The sequence below is a fragment of the Xenopus laevis genome, chromosome 1L (assembly GCF_017654675.1).
Source record: "Xenopus laevis strain J_2021 chromosome 1L, Xenopus_laevis_v10.1, whole genome shotgun sequence".
NCBI classification, from domain to species: Eukaryota; Metazoa; Chordata; class Amphibia; order Anura; family Pipidae; genus Xenopus; species Xenopus laevis.
In genome coordinates, this window is record NC_054371.1 from 128,827,440 (window position 1) to 128,848,147 (window position 20,708).

General features: G+C 35.9%; 1 protein-coding gene across 1 annotated transcript in view; it reads left to right on the forward strand.

Annotated features, from left to right (window-relative positions):
* Positions 1 to 20,708, forward strand: part of adamtsl1.2.L (ADAMTS like 1 gene 2 L homeolog) — a 189,656-nt gene that overhangs the window by 52,403 nt on the left and 116,545 nt on the right. Inside the window, exons 3-5 of the mRNA XM_041563588.1 lie at positions 2,390 to 2,435; positions 5,444 to 5,680; positions 18,656 to 18,782. Coding sequence (XP_041419522.1) covers positions 2,390 to 2,435; positions 5,444 to 5,680; positions 18,656 to 18,782 — 410 coding nt within the window. The remainder of the gene's footprint in view (positions 1 to 2,389; positions 2,436 to 5,443; positions 5,681 to 18,655; positions 18,783 to 20,708) is intronic.

Below are 20,708 nucleotides of genomic sequence, written 5' to 3' on the forward strand. Positions count from 1 at the left end.
GTCTATGGCCAGCTTAAGACCCACATGCCAGATAGAACCCTTAATGGGCATTTATATGACCTCCAAAAGAACAACTGTCTTTACTGATGATGTCATAATTTTAGTACAGGTATGGGACCTGTTATTCAGAATGCTTGGGAACTGGGGTTTTCCAGATAACGGATCTTTCTGTAATTTGGATCTTCATACCTTGTCTATTAGAAAATCATGTAAACATTAAATAAAACCAATAGGCTGGTTTGGTCTCCATTAAGGATTAATTATATCTTCATTTGGATCAAGTACAAGGTACTGTTTTATTATTACAGAGAAAACTTTTAAAAAAAATTTTGATTTTATTTTTTTGGATAAAATGGGAGATGCCCTTACTGTAATTTGGAGCTCTCTGCATAATGGGTTTCTGGATAAAAAAAAATCTCATAGTCATCGTGTCAGAGTATGGTTACACTACAAGTGGTATGACAAAACAGGCTAGGTGTATATGTCAGAGAGAAGTTATCCTGAATACTCCCATAACCATAAAAAGATATTTTCAAAGCGACTCAGAGCCCATTGAAATACTGCATCTAATCCTTCCTGTTTCCTTAGTTGTTGTAAAGGAGTCATTTTGAAAACCAAAACCCACTGTGTGCTACAGCTACACCTAATAAAAGCATGTTTATTTCTTTTATGTTGCTTATGAGTACCCTAATCTAATATTAGTCTAGTATACAGTGTGCTTGCAACTGTGGCTTGAAACCAGAATTCCAGCTGCGTGGGGAATTTGTTCTCTTATCCGGTGCCTTTTTTCAAGTAGAAAGTATTCATGTATCATTGTCAGAAGATCCAGTTTGATAGATTTCATGTAGGCTGCTTTTGTTATTTTTGGCAAGCTAATTTTTAAACTTGAACAGTTGACTTATGAGATTTCAAAATCAACTGAGATAAAGCTCTTTGCGCTTAAGGTGCGGTGGAGAAAAAAAATACATGTCACAAGTTAAGAAGAAATAGAAGGTGTGCCAAACTTCACATTTGCACTTGTGTTGCTCCCTGTAGAGCAGCACAAATTCATTTCTCAAGCTCTTCTCTGTTATCCTGTAATTGAACTTGCAGTGAGAAGATGCTTTGGCTTAGGGCTTTCAAAGTATGCCTTAAAATGTAAGCTTTATCTTTAGATAACATGGTAGCATTCTATTTTCAGTGTCTTGAGATGGCTAGTCACGTCTGTACTACACCAAAGGCATTGAATGGGAAACTAGGAAAGCTACTTTGTGTCTCTTTTTAACTAGAAAAAGAAATAAGGTACTTCAATATAAATATAAAGAGCTAAGAAAGTACAGCCAGTGGTCCAGGTGCATCAGCCCCAGACCCTCAGCTTCAGGGACTGGCAAACCAATACGTACAAACAGAAAAAAACAGGGCTATCCAGCACTCATGGAGATGTATAATTTTTAACTTCTACTAATAAATATAATTTTTTACTTTATTTTTGTGGCCCTGTGGATTACTTTGAGTGCCGGCTAGCCCTGTTTCTTTCTCTTTTTAATTAGATAAGGATTTACCAGCAGTGCAGTATATATACAATACATATATACTCATATGTGGAATGCACAGAGACACCAACAATAATATATTTTATGATGCAGTTTAGTTGTTTCTGAAATGAGATTCCTTTCATATAATGTGACTTTACTGCAGGAAATGTTTTTTCTGATTTTAAAACGAGAAAGCAAGACAATTTTTGGTAAGATTACGAAGGTATATTTTGTTTGATGATGTCAATAAAAGTTGACTAAAAATTGGACTAGTAAAAAAATGTTGTGGGAACCCATAACTGTAGTCTAATAAAAACTCTGTTTTGTGGTTTCTGATATCAGTAGAAAGTTTGTTTTTTTTAAAAACAAAACTGTGCACCAATTCGGCACATTTGGCATATGACTGGTCACAAGTCAGGTGGACCGACAATGGTCTGTGTGTAATGGTGTATATGTTTTTTGATTGGCCAGATATCTATTAGAAAGTTTTCAAAAATGACATCAGGTGGGGACTGCATCAGCATGTAACTGAAAGTTGTTCCTGTTGGGTCTGCCTATTTAATAAGGAGGCTTATTTTTATATGTTTAAACATAGTCATTACCACTGGCAGTTCAAAACAAAAGTGGTAAAAAGATTTGTGCAAGCAATAGATGGGTTATCATGGAATATAATAGTGTACATCTTTCAGTTTCACTTCTGGATTTCTGCTTTACAGAACACTTAAAGCTTCTGTTCTTTGTTCCTTTGCATAAGGTTTTGGAAAAACTTTAAATTGAATTTTTTATCCATAGTGATGTGCCACTTTTAGTGTACAGCCTAATAGCCATGAAAATATAACAATACCTTCCTTAAAAAGTTTTTCTTTCTTGTGCAGAAGCTGTGAAGGTCGCAATATTAGGTACAGAACCTGCAGTAATGTGGTAAGTTTTATTTTTCACTTAAAATGTCAGTACATCATTCTGCATTTTTGACAAACTTCTTGGTCAACTGAATGTATAATGCTCATCTCATTCCATGATCGATCCAGTTTCTAAGACTATTTATCCTAATAAACACATGACAATTTTAATATTTATATTAGCCATAGGGAATGTTTGGAAACATGTCCTGTGCATAGGAGAACTACAATCTCTACAAAACTACTGCACAAATAAGTGTCTTTTTACAAAAACTTTGAGGACAATTCAACAGTTCTAGCCTCTGCATTGAAAGAATTACTTCTCCACTTCTGTTTTATACGAGCAAATAGATGTATTTTAAGCATAATAAATCTTAGACCTTCTCGGATATTCATAATCTCTGAAAATCACTACTTTATCCCCCACACTTTTAAAACAAACAATTCCACATACAGAGAAAATAAAAGTCACTATTATTAGATATCGGTGAGGTAGATGTAATTGATTTTGGTAAATGTGCTCTGTTTCTGCAGCAGCCATATACTTATCTTAAAGGAGAACTAAACCCTAAAAATGGTTATGGCTAAAAATGCCATATTTTATTTACTGAACTTGTTGCAGCAGCCTAGAGTTTCAGCTTGTCAATAGCAGCAATGATCCAGGACTTCAAACTTGTTAGAGGAGGTCACCATCTTGGAAAGTGTCTGTGACACTCACATGCTCAGTGTGCTCTGAGCAGCTGTTGAGAAGCTAAGTTAGTGGTCATTGTAAATTATCAAGCAGAAAATTAGGTTTTTCAGTAATATACTCTGATACTACAGGGCTGATTGTTACATTCTGATGCTAGTTGCACTGGTTTCTGTGCTTCCATGTAGTAATTATCTGTATTTATTTTTAATTACTAATCAGCCTTATATTATGACGTTTCTATTCTGAATAAACAGAATATTTTGAGTTGGTCCCTAATCTCAGTGACTGGCAGCAGCACAGAGCATGTGCAGTGAATCAGCAGAAAAGAAAATAGGGAGTTAATGGTGTATATTTGGAGACACATATCTTTACTGCTAAAGGGCTGTGGTTGCCTTGTGCTGGTATAAAAACCCAAAACATAATGTAAAACATTTCTAGTCTACTTCTTTAATTAAGCTTTAGTTCTCCTTTAAGTGAGAGTAATTTATTTGATTTTTTTTATCGGGTAATGCATTTCATGCTTGATGCCTGCCGTATGCCATTTTGCAAATATGAAAACTATTGTCTGTTATTAATATGCCAAGAATGATTATATTAAAATACTTCTGATAATTTGCTACCCCCTAACTTTTCGCTGAGACTTCAAATGGCATATTTCAGGAATGAACAGCAAAATGATCTTTAAGCCTCAGGTCCCTTGGTAAACCCTAGTCTGTTTGTTACTCATGGAGATCAGGTTGACAGATCCAATCCAGTAAAGGTCATTCTGCCTCAGTGTGAAATGGTTCCATTTGTATGTTTCCATTGCTTTAAAGAATAAATATTTTTATATGGATTGTGAAACTTTATGAGTTTGCTTAAGGTGCAAATTGTTAGTGTTGTATTCCCTCTAAGAAGCCAAATAAGCTCCGTTCAGAGTGTTTTTAGTGCAGATTTCTTCAACTCCAGTCCTCTGGAATCCCCAAAGAGCGCAGGTTTTCAGGATGTACTCGCACAGACACAGCTGAATGCCATTACCATGGGTCCATGTGTCATAATGAATCATTCACTCATTAATCCACCTGTGTCCATGTACAGAAATACTGAAAGCCTGGGGGGTCTCCAGGTGCCAAAAACACTGCAAATTCTGAGGTGCAATGACTCATTGTCAGAACCAACAACATTGTATACATTAATTTGTTTCACAGAAGCACACAAAGATAGATAAGTGAATTGTATTAAAGATGACACCTACGCCTCTAATGTATCTTTCCAATATATTATTTTGTTGTTATAAATTGCCATATGCTTTCTCAGTTGCTACCATTTAATAATTCCTTCTTATGACAGATTATTGTATCCCTTAATAATAAAAAACAGTAATATGAGTTAATACATGACTAAGTGAACAAATGTAACCATCTTTGGAGACACTGTGGTTACTTCTTCATGGTTATTGTGACAAATATATTATTCCAACATAATGTTCCTTAATGACTCACAAATACTAAATTTATGTCAGAGGCTCTGTTTACAAGATGTGCCCCAGGCCCACCTTCCTTTATCACATTAAAGAGCTGCCCTATGCACTTCGCCTTTAACTGATCATTGGAGTGCGAGTTGTTGTGTAAAGGGAGTTAGCCACTAATACTGATTGGGATCCAGTAGGTTGGTTGTTCCAAAATAAAAATATATAGCGGTTTTCCCCAAATCATCTACAAACTGTGATCCTAAGGTTGATTTTTTGTGTATAACTGATCCAGCATAGCTAGCCCAGGCTAGCAAGTTGTCATTAGGACAATAATAAAATTCACTGACTTCACCATCTGTAAGAATGTTAGTTTTCATATACTTCTGTAACATGCTTCGGCTATTAAAAGTACTATAGCTGAAATCACACTGGGATCATGCTTAACCCTGGGATTGACTGGTAGCAGTTTAAAAATAAAATATACATTTCATATCCCTCACCCTGCTGCCACATTGGTGCAGAAGTTGTAGAAAGGTTGGATATTTTTATCATATCATAGTGGTGAACATTCTAGTGAATAATGTACCCCCTATTATAAAGATGGAGATACTTAATATGGATTTTTGTGTATCTATATACTTATTTCTTTGAACCTTCTCAAAGCCATGTATGTTTGAACCATCTAAAAGCCACATTTAAAACAAAATATTCTCCTTGTATCCATTCTTGCATTTTATTATCAACTCTGCAAAGTGTCTTCACCTCTTGAAGAAACAATGGTCCTTCAGCTGATATGATGTAGCGTGTATTAAGTGTTTTAAGTGATTTCTTTCTTTTGGTTATAGTCACAATAGCAATCATTTTTTAACATTTTAACTTTCTGTCTAAGGATTGTCCAGCAGAATCAGGAGATTTTCGTGCTCAACAGTGCTCTGCTCATAATGATGTCAAGTATCAGGGGCAGTATCGTGAGTGGCTTCCAGTTCACAATGACCCAGAGAACCCATGCTCCTTAAAGTGTCAAGCAAAGGGTACAGCTCTTGTTGTGGAACTGGCACCCAAAGTTCTCGATGGTACCCGATGTTACACCGAATCACTGGATATGTGCATCAGTGGTGTGTGCCAGGTAGGAGCATAACTTTGACTTTATTGCAGATTTTGTGACTAGTTTGAGAAATAAGAATAACATTTCACTTTGAATACAGGGGGAAAAAGCAAATAAGTCCTTTGATTTTTGCCTGTAATAACAAAATTGTTGTGGGATCCAAAGATCTGGTATTCAGCTTGCTCTTAACAGGAGTCACCACATGTTTCAAGGACAAAGACCATTGTGTGCTCAAAGCAGAGGTGGATAACATTTTGGAAAGATTAGGAGCCTGCAAGATTGATTATTTATTTAGTTTGAGGAGCCAGAGAAAGGGTCATTTATAAAACCATGTGTAAGAAAATTGTAAAATGTTATGTCCAAGAGAACGTTTGGGAGCCATGGCACAGAGCCAGTGTGGGTTTGTTTTGCCATGGTTTAATAAGTGTATGAATGCAGACTTGTTCTACAGCTGATAAGATTGTGTTAATGTTCTTATTCTACTGGGGAAAAGTAAGGGCTTAATCTCTGATCATCTAACTGCTTGTGGAAATATTAGGAATATTCTATACACATATTCTATACACATATAGCCAACCATAGCTAGGCATATTTAAGTTTAGTTTTAGTGCTGTACACTGAACAACAAAAACTTTAGTATGAAGATGAAAATGTCTGCAGGCATCACTGTATTTACATTTATAGGAACTAAACCTTTTATCTTATTATATCTTATAATATTTTACATCACTTTTAAAGTATTTTTCTTCTAATAGACAATAATGTAAGCACAGACATTGGTCACTACTACTACTTCTATTACTACTACTTATAGCTAGCAGTTTAGATCTCATGGTTGGTCAATCAATTGATGAAGAAATGAGTGAGTTTCTAATCTCACTTGATTTTTCAGCAAATGATTGCAATCAGCAAGCACCGGTTTCCAGCAGAATGACATTTCAAAAACAATTTTTTTCCAATTTAGATGAACCGTTCCTAAGGTGGCCATACACCAGCAGATTAAAGATGGGGATATTGGTCCTTTAGACCGATTCGGAAGCTTGTCTGCTTGTGTATGGAGGCTTCCGATGGGTCTCCCTGATCGGCTAGTTGATGCGGTCCTACAACCCGTCGTTGCCCATTGCCATCATTATAATCTGATTTTTTGGCCCTATGGCCAAATGATCAGATTAACCCGATATCGCCATGTGTTGGTGGGCATACTGGGAACCAAACGAGAGGATCTTATAGTTTATGACCACCTTTAGGCCTGTCTATTTAACTGAGAGTGCTGGGCACTGTGCAGCTGAAACAATGGCGAACTACTCCAAAGTATAAAGATAAAAGCAGTTTTAAGCAGGACATACACTCCCATATTTGTTTGGGCACTTTTACTGTATGACCATATAGGCATTGTTGTCATGTTGGACAGACTATGTCAACACTCATATTGCAATTTCACTTGCCTATGCACCATGTTGGAGAGTGCATCATGCAGATGAGGAAGTCAAGGGGAGCAGTTCTACATCCAAGATGTTTGCACTTTTAACAGGCTTTTGTACTGTAGATACAGTCAGATCAATAGATGTCAAATTTAACATTGTGTCATCTTTGAAAGAAGCTCCATGCTGACTTTGTGTAGAAAGCTTTACCCTCCATTTTTAGTTCTGTAACAAGTATTTTTTTGTTTTACATTATCTGGCACAAAAGTTAAAATGCCATATAACCACTGTTGTGCCCTCTTATCTACGAAGGCTAATGGCTTTTAGTGTTGCTTTAATTTTCTAGCCAAAAGAAGAAAGATTGCAATTCCCTTGGGCCAAATCTGCTATTGATCCATTATATAAAAATGTGGCCTACACTATTAATTTCTGAAGGTTATAATTTTTTTCGATTGTTGTTGCTTTTGCAGTAAATTCCACTATGCATTTTTCATGGTATTGGAATAAAACATTAATTATTTAGTTTAAACTCCGCTTCAGAAGCCAACAATATCAAATTAATAATACGGTTTTCTTTTTTCCAAGTTCAAACTTGGACAATGAATCTTTCTTTACAAAAGTTCTGCTTTTCTCATAGAAACATTTACCTTTATTCAGAGCTGAATAATGTCATTTATTACCATGCAATTTTGTTATACCCAATGGGATCAACATCATCATCAGTAAAATAACATTTGTTAGAGTACTTATTACAAGTCATGATGATTAATTTTGGAGTTTGTATAGCTTCTTAGCATATATATATATATATATATATATATATATATATATATATATATATTTATATACAGTAATTTGAATTTGTATTTTTATTCTGCTCCACGTGCACCAGTCATGTAGAATTGCATAGACACAGGTTTAAGTTGTGGACGATGCATGGCAGCACAGTTGAAATTCCAACTAATTGTCAGTGTTGTACAAAAGAAGAAACACAATATCTAAATAGCTTTCCCTTTACATGTAAAAAGGATCTGTAAGAATCCCCTTTTTTTTAAGATTTCAAGTAATTGTGCGCGTAACATAGGGAAAATATGGACAAAATTACTGGATAGCCAATAAATGTTATTATAAAACAGGACTTGTTCACTGTTGGAGTCCTAATCACCAAGGGAAGAAAATGACTTTGAGACACAAACTCCTTGCAGTTTTACTTTAAACACATTTTTTTAAAAAAAAATGCCATTTAGAATAGATTTCAGCCATCCTGCCTCTGTAGATTTTGTATGGCTGTCAGCATCCCTCTAGTTCCTAGATTATCTGGGCATTGATTCCTGTGAAATGAGATTCCCTGGAGCTCTGAACCACTGTTTAATATGGAAATAAACCCCCGAATTGTTGTTTGTTTTTCTTCCTGCTCCATTTCCTTTGGCATCATTTCTGTGTATTGAGCCAATACCACTGGCCCTTTTCTATAGGAAAAAAAATTCTTCTGGTCTAATCAAAGTTTTATTGCATGAGCTATGGGTATGAAATATACTCAAACATTGTCCTTTGCTTATTTTAAATCCAATGGGGCTTATACCTCTTACGCCACCACTTTCCGCAATGGCCCCTTGAGCTTCGTTTGGATCGGTAATGTGTTTTCCTTTTTCCTCCTTCTTCCTCTTCAAGGCGAGTTGCGAGTGAGTGCAGGAGCCAGGTTAAACAAAGAGACGTAGTGGGAGAGAGTGAATATTAAAAACAAAACATGTTCCATGCTGTGTCTTTGGGATCTCCGTCTCCGTTCCTCCATAACTGAAGCTTCTTTAGTTAACTTAACTTGTGAATAACTGATCAAGCAAAGCTTCTTTGGCAGCTTCAGTCAAGTGTCACCTTGCAATAGAATAAGGAAGCAAAAGCCATTCTTAGCAGACCATTATGAAGTATGGAACAGGGACCTTTTTTGTCTGGACTTGTGATTGCATATGAGGAATAGGGTGCTATATTTTACCTCTCACTTTTTCCTGTAATATTAAGACTGGTTCAATGAAATCATCTTCTATTTCACCTAATCTAGTTATACAAATTAGCAGAATTTTTATTGTACATTTGCGTTATTTCTTCTGTTTTGGGGCATAGAATGCTATCCTTGTAGAAACACAATGACCTAAAAGGAATGCTCATCACCAGTCCCATGTCACATTGTTTATTTCAGTGGAAAAAGATGTGGGAATGAAAGTGGTAAAGTTGTAATCAATACACATTAAAACAACCAGTGCAGTTATTGTATTTATGCATACAGAATTCCTATATCTATGCCTCCAAAATTATAGGGTTGATTTTGGCCTCATACATTGGCCTACGCATACGGGCAAATTTACTAAAGGGTGAAGTGGCCGTCGCTTGCAAAAATTTGCCAGAAAGACAATCCGTGCGGACATCGCCTATTTACTAACAGGCGTAGAGGACAATTTGAAAGCAAAATAACTCAGCCCTAACAAAATTTTACACCCTTTTATTAGGCAAATTTTCCTTCAGGCAAACAATAATTTCTCTGCAAATTCAGAGTGTGAATTTTCTAGTATGTTACCCCTTTTGCCAGAGTCTGCTTTACCGGGTTATACCTGGCAAACTGATAAGATGAAGCTACATCCTCCTCAATCTTTTGTCAGTTACATCATATCCTGTATGCAGAAAAGTCATAAAAAAGACAAAATGCTGGCGTTTTTTCATATTTTAAAGTATGAATATTTAAAAATTGTAACTGTTAAATATATATATTTACATTTTTTTAACCATTTGAAGGTCATGCCACATTTGTTTTAGGGTGGGCTCACATCTAGAACAATAGAAGATCTATTGTCTTCCGATGGGTCTCCCTGATCGGCTAGTTGATACAACCTGTCGTTGCCCATTGCCATCATTATAATCTGATTTTTTTGGCCCTATGGCAAAATGATCAGATTAACCCGATATCGCCATGTGTTGGTGGGCATACTGGGAACCAACCGAGAGGATCTTATAGTTTATGACCACCTTTAGGCCTGTCTATTTAACTGAGAGTGCTGGGCACTGTACAGCTGAAACAATGGCGAACTACTCCAAAGTATAGAGATAAAAGCAGTTTTAAGCAGGACATAGACTCCCATATTTGTTTGGGCACTTTTACTGTATGACCATATAGGCATTGTTGTCATGTTGGACAGACTATGTCAGCACTCATATTGCAATTTCACTTGCCTATGCACCATGTTGGAGAGTGCATCATGCAGATGAGGAAGTCAAGGGGAGCAGTTCTACATCCAAGATGTTTGCACTTTTAACAGGCTTTTGTACTGTAGATACAGTCAGATCAATAGATGTCAAATTTAACATTGTGTCATCTTTAAAAGAAGCTCCATGCTGACTTTGTGTAGAAAGCTTTACCCTCCATTTTTAGTTCTGTAACAAGTATTTTTTTGTTTTGCATTATCTGGCACAAAAGTTAAAATGCCATATAACCACTGTTGTGCCCTCTTCTCTACGAAGGCTAATGGATTTTAGTGTTGCTTTAATTTTCTAGCCAAAAGAAGAAAGATTGCAATTCCCTTGGGCCAAATCTGCTATTGATCCATGATATAAGTATGAAAGTATGAATGTTTAAAAATTGTAACTGTTAAATATATATATTTACATTTTTTTAACCATTTGAAGGTCATGCCACATTTGTTTTAGGGTGGGCTCACATCTAGAACAATAGAAGATCTATTGTCTTTAGTTTGCTTCCTTGGACATTTTTAATAATAAGTGGCCACTAAAAGCAATTTCATCAACATCACTAATAATGACATAAATTACATGTATCCACCCTATTCAAATTGTCCTAAGTGTGTTGACAAAGTTTCACTAGGCAGAAACTAACACTAGCGAAAGTTCGCTATGAAATGCTTGCTGGTGCCACTTTGCCAGCAGTCGTCGTAACCCTGCATTTTGATGAATAAGCGGATGCGCTGCAAATTAATGTCTGATAAAGTTGCACAAAGTGTGTGGCAGAGCCTTCAGAGGCGAAGATACGCCCTGTAGTAAATTTGCCCCTTAGTCTATAAACACACTGGTACAAGAATGTATCCTATGTCATATTAATGTATACAGATTAAAATGCAAAATATAACTGTTGCCTAAAGTAGATGATAAATATTAACAATGGTTGCTTAATTCATTTACTAGCCAGTAGCAGTACTTTATGGAAGATTACAATTATAATTAACAAAAATGCAACAAACAAATTTTGACGGTAGATTGTTATGTTTGGGGTTGTTCTCTCTGGGGAAAAAAGATGCTTGTGAGTGGACATGATTAGAGGACATTTTAAACAGATAGCGGTGGACCTTTTTCCCATTAAGAGGATCACCGCACCAGAGGCCACTTCTTTCGAGTTTTCGAGGGTATTTTTCATTCAAAAATGTATCTTTTGGATGAAAAAAACTCATATTTTTAGAGATTTATTATACCCAGAAGCTAGAAATAGCTTGAATTCAAAAATACCATCTAAACCTGTTGAGGTCATGTAGAAGTCAATAGCAAAGGTCCCTTGAAGTTTTTTTTGGTGGGTTTCACTCAAAACTCGTTCAGTTCCTGTGATTCGAGTTTTTTTTCCACTGAAAACTCAATCAATTTGAGTTTTTTACCCCGACTACACAGATTTGAGTTTGTTGCTTTCAAGTTTTTTCTTAAATTATAAATCATTCGAGTTTTGAGTTCATTCAAGTTCATTTAAGTTCATTTGAAGTCTAAAAAAAGCTCATAAAGCTCTAAAATTCAACCTTTGATAAATAACCCTTAATCTCAACATATAGAAGTAATATAAGCAATAACATTTCTGTTCATACTTTTGGTTATGGTTAGGGACAAGGGAACTTTTTCGCCAGGGCAGTTTCTCAGCAAAACTTGTGGTTTTTGTAATTCTTTGTGAATTCACAGTAGAATTTACTCTGAGATGTGTTTCAATAGGAAAAAAAACCTGTTCTCCTGTGCCAGTTGGATCAGAGCTCTCACCGGCCCCCCACCCTCATCTATCTAAGATGCTGTCCAGGCAAACATTAACATGGTAACCTTACAATAATAACATAAAGCTATATTTGGTTTCCTAATACATAAATATAATGATCTAATATTGTTTTAAATTGTTTACAAAGCTAAACAGCACACATCCTTTTGAAGTATGTATATATATATATATATATATATATATATATATATATATATATATATATATATATATATATATATATATATATATATATATATATATGGGGCCTGCTTTATTTTTTGCGCTATTACAGAACTAAAAGAGTTGTTCTGCTTGATATACAGGATAGCACCCGTCTTTTCTTAGCGTGTTCACATTCATATTATTATTTGGTTTTTAATGAATTAATGTCAGTTTATATGTATATATCATCATCATTTATTTATATAGCGCTGTCAAGATACGCAGTGCTTTAACAATCACTGTTATTAGTATTATTGAAGCTGCAGGGCATTTCCAGTGTGTTGGACAAATGGCCTTATTCAATGATTTTCCGTAATTTTCCAGCAATCAAGATGCCGTTAGCATTATCATTATTTGGCATATAAATCTCACAGTACTCTTTAGTGCTTAACAAGCAAAACTGAGTTTTGTTGTTGGCTTTTAAATTATAACCAAAATGCAAAGCAAAAACCACAATATAAGGAATGTGCCATAAAACAAACACAAGATTGCCTTGTAAACAGTTATGTTTGAGGTTTCTGTAGTACATGAATGCACATAATACGGCAAACACTGTTCTGCTGTTTTATACAGTTTTATACAAAATAAAACATTTTTGGATGTTATGACTCAAGAAAGTTGGTATGGAGATACTAAAGACAGAATAAAAAGTGCAAATCCAATCTTTAGCTCTTTAGGTCATGTAAGGACTTTAAAGTCAAATGTCTAGAAATCATGTGCTTTAGCTAAAATAAATGATCCTATCAAATCATTCCTGTTCCAAACATTGTATTTGTATGGGACTCATTATAATTAATGGCAAACTACTGCAAACCATAACAAAAGAAACAGATGAGAAAAAGAGGCATCCGAAGAATATCAAAAGCAGGTGTTTCCACACAGGTGCATTTAGTCATTAAAATGCTTAGGGTCATGTAAATACTTTGAACTGGCCATCTGTCAAATCTTTTTTTTTGCTACTGTAAGTAAAGAAAGAGGTGTCATTGTCACTGTGGGAGATGTTGCTGTTGTAGCTATTCTCTGATATACATTTAAAGTGCCTCAGATTATTCATAACATTATAATGTCTTTTAAGTGTGACAATGTACATACTTTTAATGTAATATCTATAGATAAAACCACATGTAAAGGGTGGGGGGGGGGCGGTCTCAAACTGTTAATATAATGCATCCTTAACATACAAACTCAAGTTATTCAGCCAAGAGTCGCCAAATATGTAGTTAGGAAACTAAAGCAACCAATCTGCAACTAGCTTTGATCAGGCTATTGCTGGTAGATTATTGAAGGCAAAGCTCTGTTCTGCTGAAAATGTGCCCATTGTTTCTCTGTGGTTTTACTACCTGTGATACCAGTTGGAATTGAATTTTCTAACGTGTAAAATAATTTTTGATCTCAGGGGGTGAAATATAGAAAATAACAATACATACTCTGTAAAGCACTCTGTAAATGTGTCAGCGTTATGTAAATAAATTATAACATTTAATCTTCCTGGTCTATTCTGCTCAGTCCCATTTAAACAGTAGATTCACCTATTTTAATGGTGAAGATATATAAAAATAAATATACGAATTCAGTCCTCGATCAAGGCTATTTTACTGTTAAAGATTTATTATTCAATCATAAAATGGTAGATGTGCATTTCTAACATTTGCCGACTGCCAACAGTTTTTGATGCAACATTTATGTCTCACCATACTGGGGTCTTGGGTTCAACCCCCAACTATTTTCTGTGGTAACCCCATGTTTGTATGGATTTTATCTGGTCACACTCTGAAAACATACTGGCAGATGCCGTGGTCCTGTGTTTGCCTCTGGTAGGTAAATTAGATTGCAAGCTTATTGTAAATTTCTGTGTTTTATGTTGGTGCTATATAAATAAAACAGCTTATGCATATAGATTAACATGTCAATGGCCTTATCCCACTAAACATCTTATATCAGAGTTGTTAAGTCCTTGTTTCCCAAATGTTGCATTATGCATGACTACATCTGCCAGCATGCTTTAATCCATGAGTGTGAATTTGTGAATGCTAGAACCTTTAATAGAGAAACATTGGAAGATTTTAGCTTAGTTAAGTTACTTTTTACTTTTATACTAACATTTTATTAATTCCATTTATTGAAGTTTTTTTTATTTTTTTGCATCACTTGGATACAAGTACAATTTGTAATTTCAGTGTAGTTAATTGAAAAGCAAAAGTAATCCTCTGGAAACCGTGTCTCTCCTAAAATTTCCAAAATGATGTATAGATGATCTTAGATATTGCTGCTACAGAAACAGTGTGCATCCCTACAAAGTGTTATTTGATAATATATTGTTTCCTTGCAAATGTTCTGGCATGAGAAGTGATAATTGTATGTGGGTGGCCTCTCGTCTTCAATAGATTTTATTTGATAAATTCAGGGTCAAATCCTGGCCTTTAGGCCCGAGGAGGTCCACTGGCCCCCGCAATGTTTTGGACAGCATCTAATTCATAAATTAGTTCCTTAGCCAGACATCTGTTCAGGAAACTCTGATTATAATTGGGGCTCATTTTTATTCAGTTCACATAAGTTGCAAGTGAAGTGTACTGGAATGCGTGCTTTAAAGCCCACTATGTGTTGGAACTAGGCAACAGTTGTGATTTCCTTTTTTTTTTACCTTTTTTTATTGTAAGCAGAATGTGTAAATTATGAGCAGAGGCTCATTCAGCCTGTGTATTTAGAAAACACAGAAGACTCTAAATATATAACGTGGCTTGCCAGGTGTTCAGCTATGAAAACATCTAGATGTAGGGCCTCAGCTATGATAGACTCCATACTGCCAAAGAACAATATTAATTCGGCCAAACAGGATTAGCTGTTACAATCTTGTTTGTTTTCAGAAAACTAGATTTTAATGACAGTGCCACTTATTTGTAAAATAATGAAACACAGAAATGCTTGCCATTACCTACAAGGTTTTGCTATTTTAATCAAATAAATGTGACATATAAAGTTCATTCAATAAGATGAGTATGGATGCTTTTTCTTTTAAAAAAAAAAATCACAAATCCATTAGCTAAACCATTTTTCTTTTTTGCAAAATATGTATACATGTGTTTGTCCTGTGCCAGAGGCATTACAATATGTGGGTAGTGTGTGAAGATAATGCTAATTCACAGTTAACAAATCCATTCCTTTCTCCTGAAACAGACCCTACCCCTAAAAAGGTTAAAAACATTATGTGTACTTCCCCAACATAATGAATACTGAATAATTACTATTGTTTATATAAATAAGCTGCTGTGTAGCCATGGGGGGGGGGCAGCTATTCAAAGGAGAAAAGGCTCATGTTACACAGCAGATAGCAGATAAGCTCTGTAGAATATAATGCTATCTGATAGCCACTATTTATCCTGTGCCTCATAGCCTTTTTCAATTTCCACCATTGCTACTCAGAAGCTTGTTTATATTAACTATAGTAGTGTTTCTGAAGCAAACACATCAGTTTCATCACTGTTCATTACTTTAAAACACTTTTATTTTTGGTGTTACTGTTCCTTTAACAATAATGTGTACAAAAGACCACTGACATATTTTATGACCAAAGGAGTCCCACCTTACTCACACTACTCAAGAGATGCCCCATATCCAGCCATTGAGCTCTCCTTATCTATCAGCATTGTTTATTTACAAATCAGGATGTTTTAGGCCATATTCAGATTTGCACACCCCAAATCCTTCCAACCATGTTGTACAGTGTTAAAAAATACAGGGTCTTGTTGGAGGTTTGTTTACCTGTTGACAATCATGTAGCTAGTGGTCAGCTTGTGCTGCTTGCCAGAGATGAACATGTAAAAGCAACCAACCAAAATGCCTGGCATTGTTGGGAAAGAATGGTAAAATTGTGAGCATTGCATAGCCCTTTAGTGTTTAGCTCTACAGTGTGTTTGCTTTTAATAGGTAGGGGGCAAAATCATTTTTTCTAAAAGTGCTTTTTCAGATAGAGTGATCCCCATATGTAATAAAAGGCCCCAAGTTTTCCCAGGAGCAGTAACCCATAGCAACCAATAAGATGTATGGGTTTAAACAGGTGACCAGTAAATCCTACCTGCTGATTGGTTGCTATGGGTTTCTACTCCTGGGCAAACTAATTGACTTATATTACATAACCCCCTAAGGGTCCTATTAACGTTAGCATCTATGTTTTGTCTGTAAATGACAAAATTGGAGCATAATAGTGGCAAAAACTGAATCACAAGATCTATCTATCGTCTATTTATCTTTCTATCTATCTTTCTATCTATTTTATTTCACTATCCATTCTCGTTATATGGTAGCTGTTGACAGAAATAGAGTTTTAAAAGGCAAATAGAAGCTCAACCTCTATGTAAACTGTATTTGTTTGTCACAAAACTGGCATTAGGCTGATTGAACATGCTTTGGTAGCATATTAAATAAATTGCTCATTCCTTAAAAGGAATGATAATAAGCAAACATTTGCAAAGTTTTAAGCCCTGAGAGGAAAATAAAAAAAAAATAGCATCCCCCCTGCATCACTGCCTCATCCTCCTTCATCATTTCTAGCTGGGGTCAGTCAAGGAACAGTAGTAGCCTAAAGTCTGAAACTGCCTGACTCTAAAAGAAGTGAAGCTCCGTCTAAATAAGGGAATGGTCAATCCCCCCAAAATAGCAGCCAAACAAACATTAACAGGGAATGCAAACACAGGGAAAGTACGCACATAGACCTAAATGTTTATGTCCCACGGGAATGTGCCACCAACAGTTGCTGTTTGGCTTTTACATTGTTGTACGGACTGTCAGTGTATATTCATACAATTGGATTTTTGTTCCTTGAAATAGACCAACAAACACAGGTGAAAGAGGGAAAGAGAATGGAGTGATCCTTGTGCAAGCATTTTTGTTTAAACTGCATTGTATTGCGTTGCACCCGCTGGGAAGGCCCAATCGTCACTAAAACGTAACCTTACAAATTTATTGGTAGAGAACTACAATGGTTTCATTCAGTGGTAACACACCCAGCACATACCCTAGTCTAACCTTGTGACACTGTAGGTGATATTTAATTGCAACTCCCAGCATTACATCAACAGTTCAAGGCTGTAACTGGGGCTTTTACGTTGACAATGGCTAGAATGTCCAGGGGGGTGAAATAATCCTCTACTGGAAATGACCTCAAGACTCCAAATTTGGTTTGTGTAGAATAACTTTTTATGTTATTGGGAAGGTTTACATCCAACAAAGAATGCTTGAATCATGATTGTGATGTCACTTATTCCACATACATCAGCTCACTCTGTTGTAGTTTAGATACAACATTGCACCTGCACTCACACAAGTATGTGTCAAGAGCTTGTATCAAGGCATCATCCACTTGGATGTGTGTTGATGGATTTTGTAACATGATATCCACTGAGAGCACATGGGAACAACAGGGACTCAGCTGGCTCAATACGATTGGTGCAAACTCTATTTGGGCATCGTGTAGTAATAAAAACAAATGTACAAACATATGGATCAAATGTTTCTTCTATTTCCAGAGATTTATAAATTACCTGCCCAATGTCCTAGTTATTATAATCAGATTTCAACAGAGTTCAACAACTCAAACATATGCAAACCATGGAGCAGTTGTTTCTATAGATACATTTTGCAGGTTAAACCTGACCCTGACTTTGTGATTTTTCTGCATTTAATCACAGTAGAAGAATAAAACTCACTGTTTCAAAAAAAAAAATTTTGTTGTTACCATTTTTCTTAAATGTGAGTTTTAAAAATGAATTCTCCCTCTACATACATGCTCTGTAGTTAGGCTGTCTGCCTTTTGAACTCTTCACATGACATAGATAAGTTGATACATATCTCAGCGGCATTAAATCATAAGTAACCTTTCATTTGTGCTGTTCATTTTTTTATTTGAAATCGAGTGCCTGGAGTGTAATTTTTCATAACAGTGCCAGTGCTAAGTCCCCAGTAGCCATTAGGTTTATGTATACTAGGATCAGGCCTTGTGTTACAGCAGCATTAATGGTGCACTGGAAGGCACAGCTGTGTGTGTTTTATGTATCCATCATTTTATTTGCATTCATTTCTTGTTTTATTGTGGACTGGTTCTGCGTTCAGTAATATTACCCTGGAAGCCTATGAAGTAAGACTTGAGATTTTCAATAAATCCAAGCCGAATATATTTTAGCATATCCTGGTAAAGACATTCCACTTACGTAGAACACTTGGTTCGATATCATTGCTCAGACACAAAATGCACCCATGCTGTAGTTGGACAGCCTTTGGATATGGCATGTAACTTAAAAATAAATGGCTATAATTCCTGAAACCAATTTCTTCTTATATATATATTGGCAGATTGTTGGCTGTGATCACCAGTTAGGAAGCACGGCAAAGGAAGATAACTGTGGTGTCTGCAATGGAGAAGGGTCTACCTGCCGTTTGGTGCGAGGAACTTACAAATCTCAGCTTTCTTCAAATAAACGTAAGTTATTATACCAGACCTACCAGTCTTTTAATTACTTGTGTTATCTCAAAGACAAGAAATCCATACCCTTACAGCTGCTGTAGGTTTACAACTCATACTTTCTGTTGCTTAAGCTGACAGACAGATGATGGGGGTTGTATTCTTTTACTAGTTGTTTGATATACCAGTATTGCAGTGCAGGGACTATGGACCTAGTTATTGCTTTCAGGAACATGTCCTTATGTATATCTACTTAATATTTTCGTAAACAAAGAAACGTGTTACTTTTCTGCTACTAGCTTCTTTTGAAATTGACCAAGCCTCTTCAATAGGGGTTATGTAATAAAAGGTGCACAGTTTGCTACAGGTCTAGCGCCTATAGAAACCAATCAGCAGGTAGCATTCACTGGTCACCTATTTAAAAGCAAACAACTCTGGGTTACTGCGCCAGGGCAAATATTGTACCTTTTATTAACCGGGGGGGGGCTTAGTGCATTAGGTACCTTCAAAATAAAGGCAGCAATTTAAGGACAGCATGAAGATAATTAATTTTTCACATGTCTGTATAGTTAACGTGCTCTGCACTTAAAGTATTCATGCCCTGTTAATTTCCTTGGCTGTTTCCCAAAGAATGAATTGGCCCTGTAGGTTTGCACAGGTGGATACAGTTGGCAATTAGTTAAGGTACAAGCAATAATTAATGGAATTCCCAGGAAATACACACAGCAGTGATACAGCCAGCTGGCAATTACAATTCCCCAGCTCCCAAGTTTTCATAAACTTTGATAAATGGGCATCTGAGACTAACTACATTTAGAGAGTTTTTATTTACTGGAGAGTTCATATTTTCCTGCTCCTCTGCAATTTTTTTGTAAATGTTATTAGGAAAATTGCTCTTTTTTATGAAATAATAAAACATTGTAATAGTATGGAATAAAACTGCATGTCAGATCCTGTCCCTCTAACGCAGCATGATTACGTGATTATTAGCTCCAGATTACAAAATCTTACATTTACAGCTTTGCATTTTCCCTTGTGTTATAAGTGACTCTTGAGGATTTAGTAATAACTGCATACACTGTACTAATGAGCTGGAGTGCTGTATTACGGTTAATGTCTATCAGAGGTTTCTGATAGAAAGGAAACTAATTGCTTCTGAACTACAGTTCCCAGGATCCTGTCGGCTGGTATCATGGGAGTTGTAATTTAGCAACAGCTGGAATGTAAAATATTACAGATATAGAACTGAGAAAAATAATTTTGGACACATTTACTTTGGCAGAGTGCATCTCTTATAAAGTGCAGAACCTATATCAACTAGTTACACATGCGCAGTTATTATTCTGATAGCAGGCTTGTTATAGAACTATTATGTGCCCTTAAAGGGGACCTGTCACCCAGACATAAAAAAGCTATGCAATAAAAGTAATTTTCAATTTTAAACATGAAACCTACTTTATGTTTACTATTAAAGCATCCATACTTGTTATAAACACATTTAAAACTCTTAGCTGTCAATCGTATATTGCCTGCCCCTCCTCTATGCGAGCTAATCACTTTCAATTCTGCACTTTCTAGATGTCAGTGCACTCCTCACATCCAGTGCATGTGCTTCAGGTTCAGCATTCTGGAGCATAAACAAGGTATTTGGGCATTATATGATGCTTGCCTTAATAGCAGTGTCCACAAAATGGCAACTGCCTGCTTGCTGGGATTGTGAATTCCAGAACTAAAAGAAACAAGATAATTAAGTAGGGAAGGTGAAGTTTATTTTCCTTGACTAACATCATAAAATAGGGTTTGGAATACTTTTTTAGGATGACATTTAAAAGGGGATATGACATAAGCCTTTCATTGCCATTGTTGTCTGCCCAGGTGTTGCTGGCCTATAACTCGTAGCATTCTCCAGTATATTATAGAAAACAGCAATCTGGGAAATGTAGT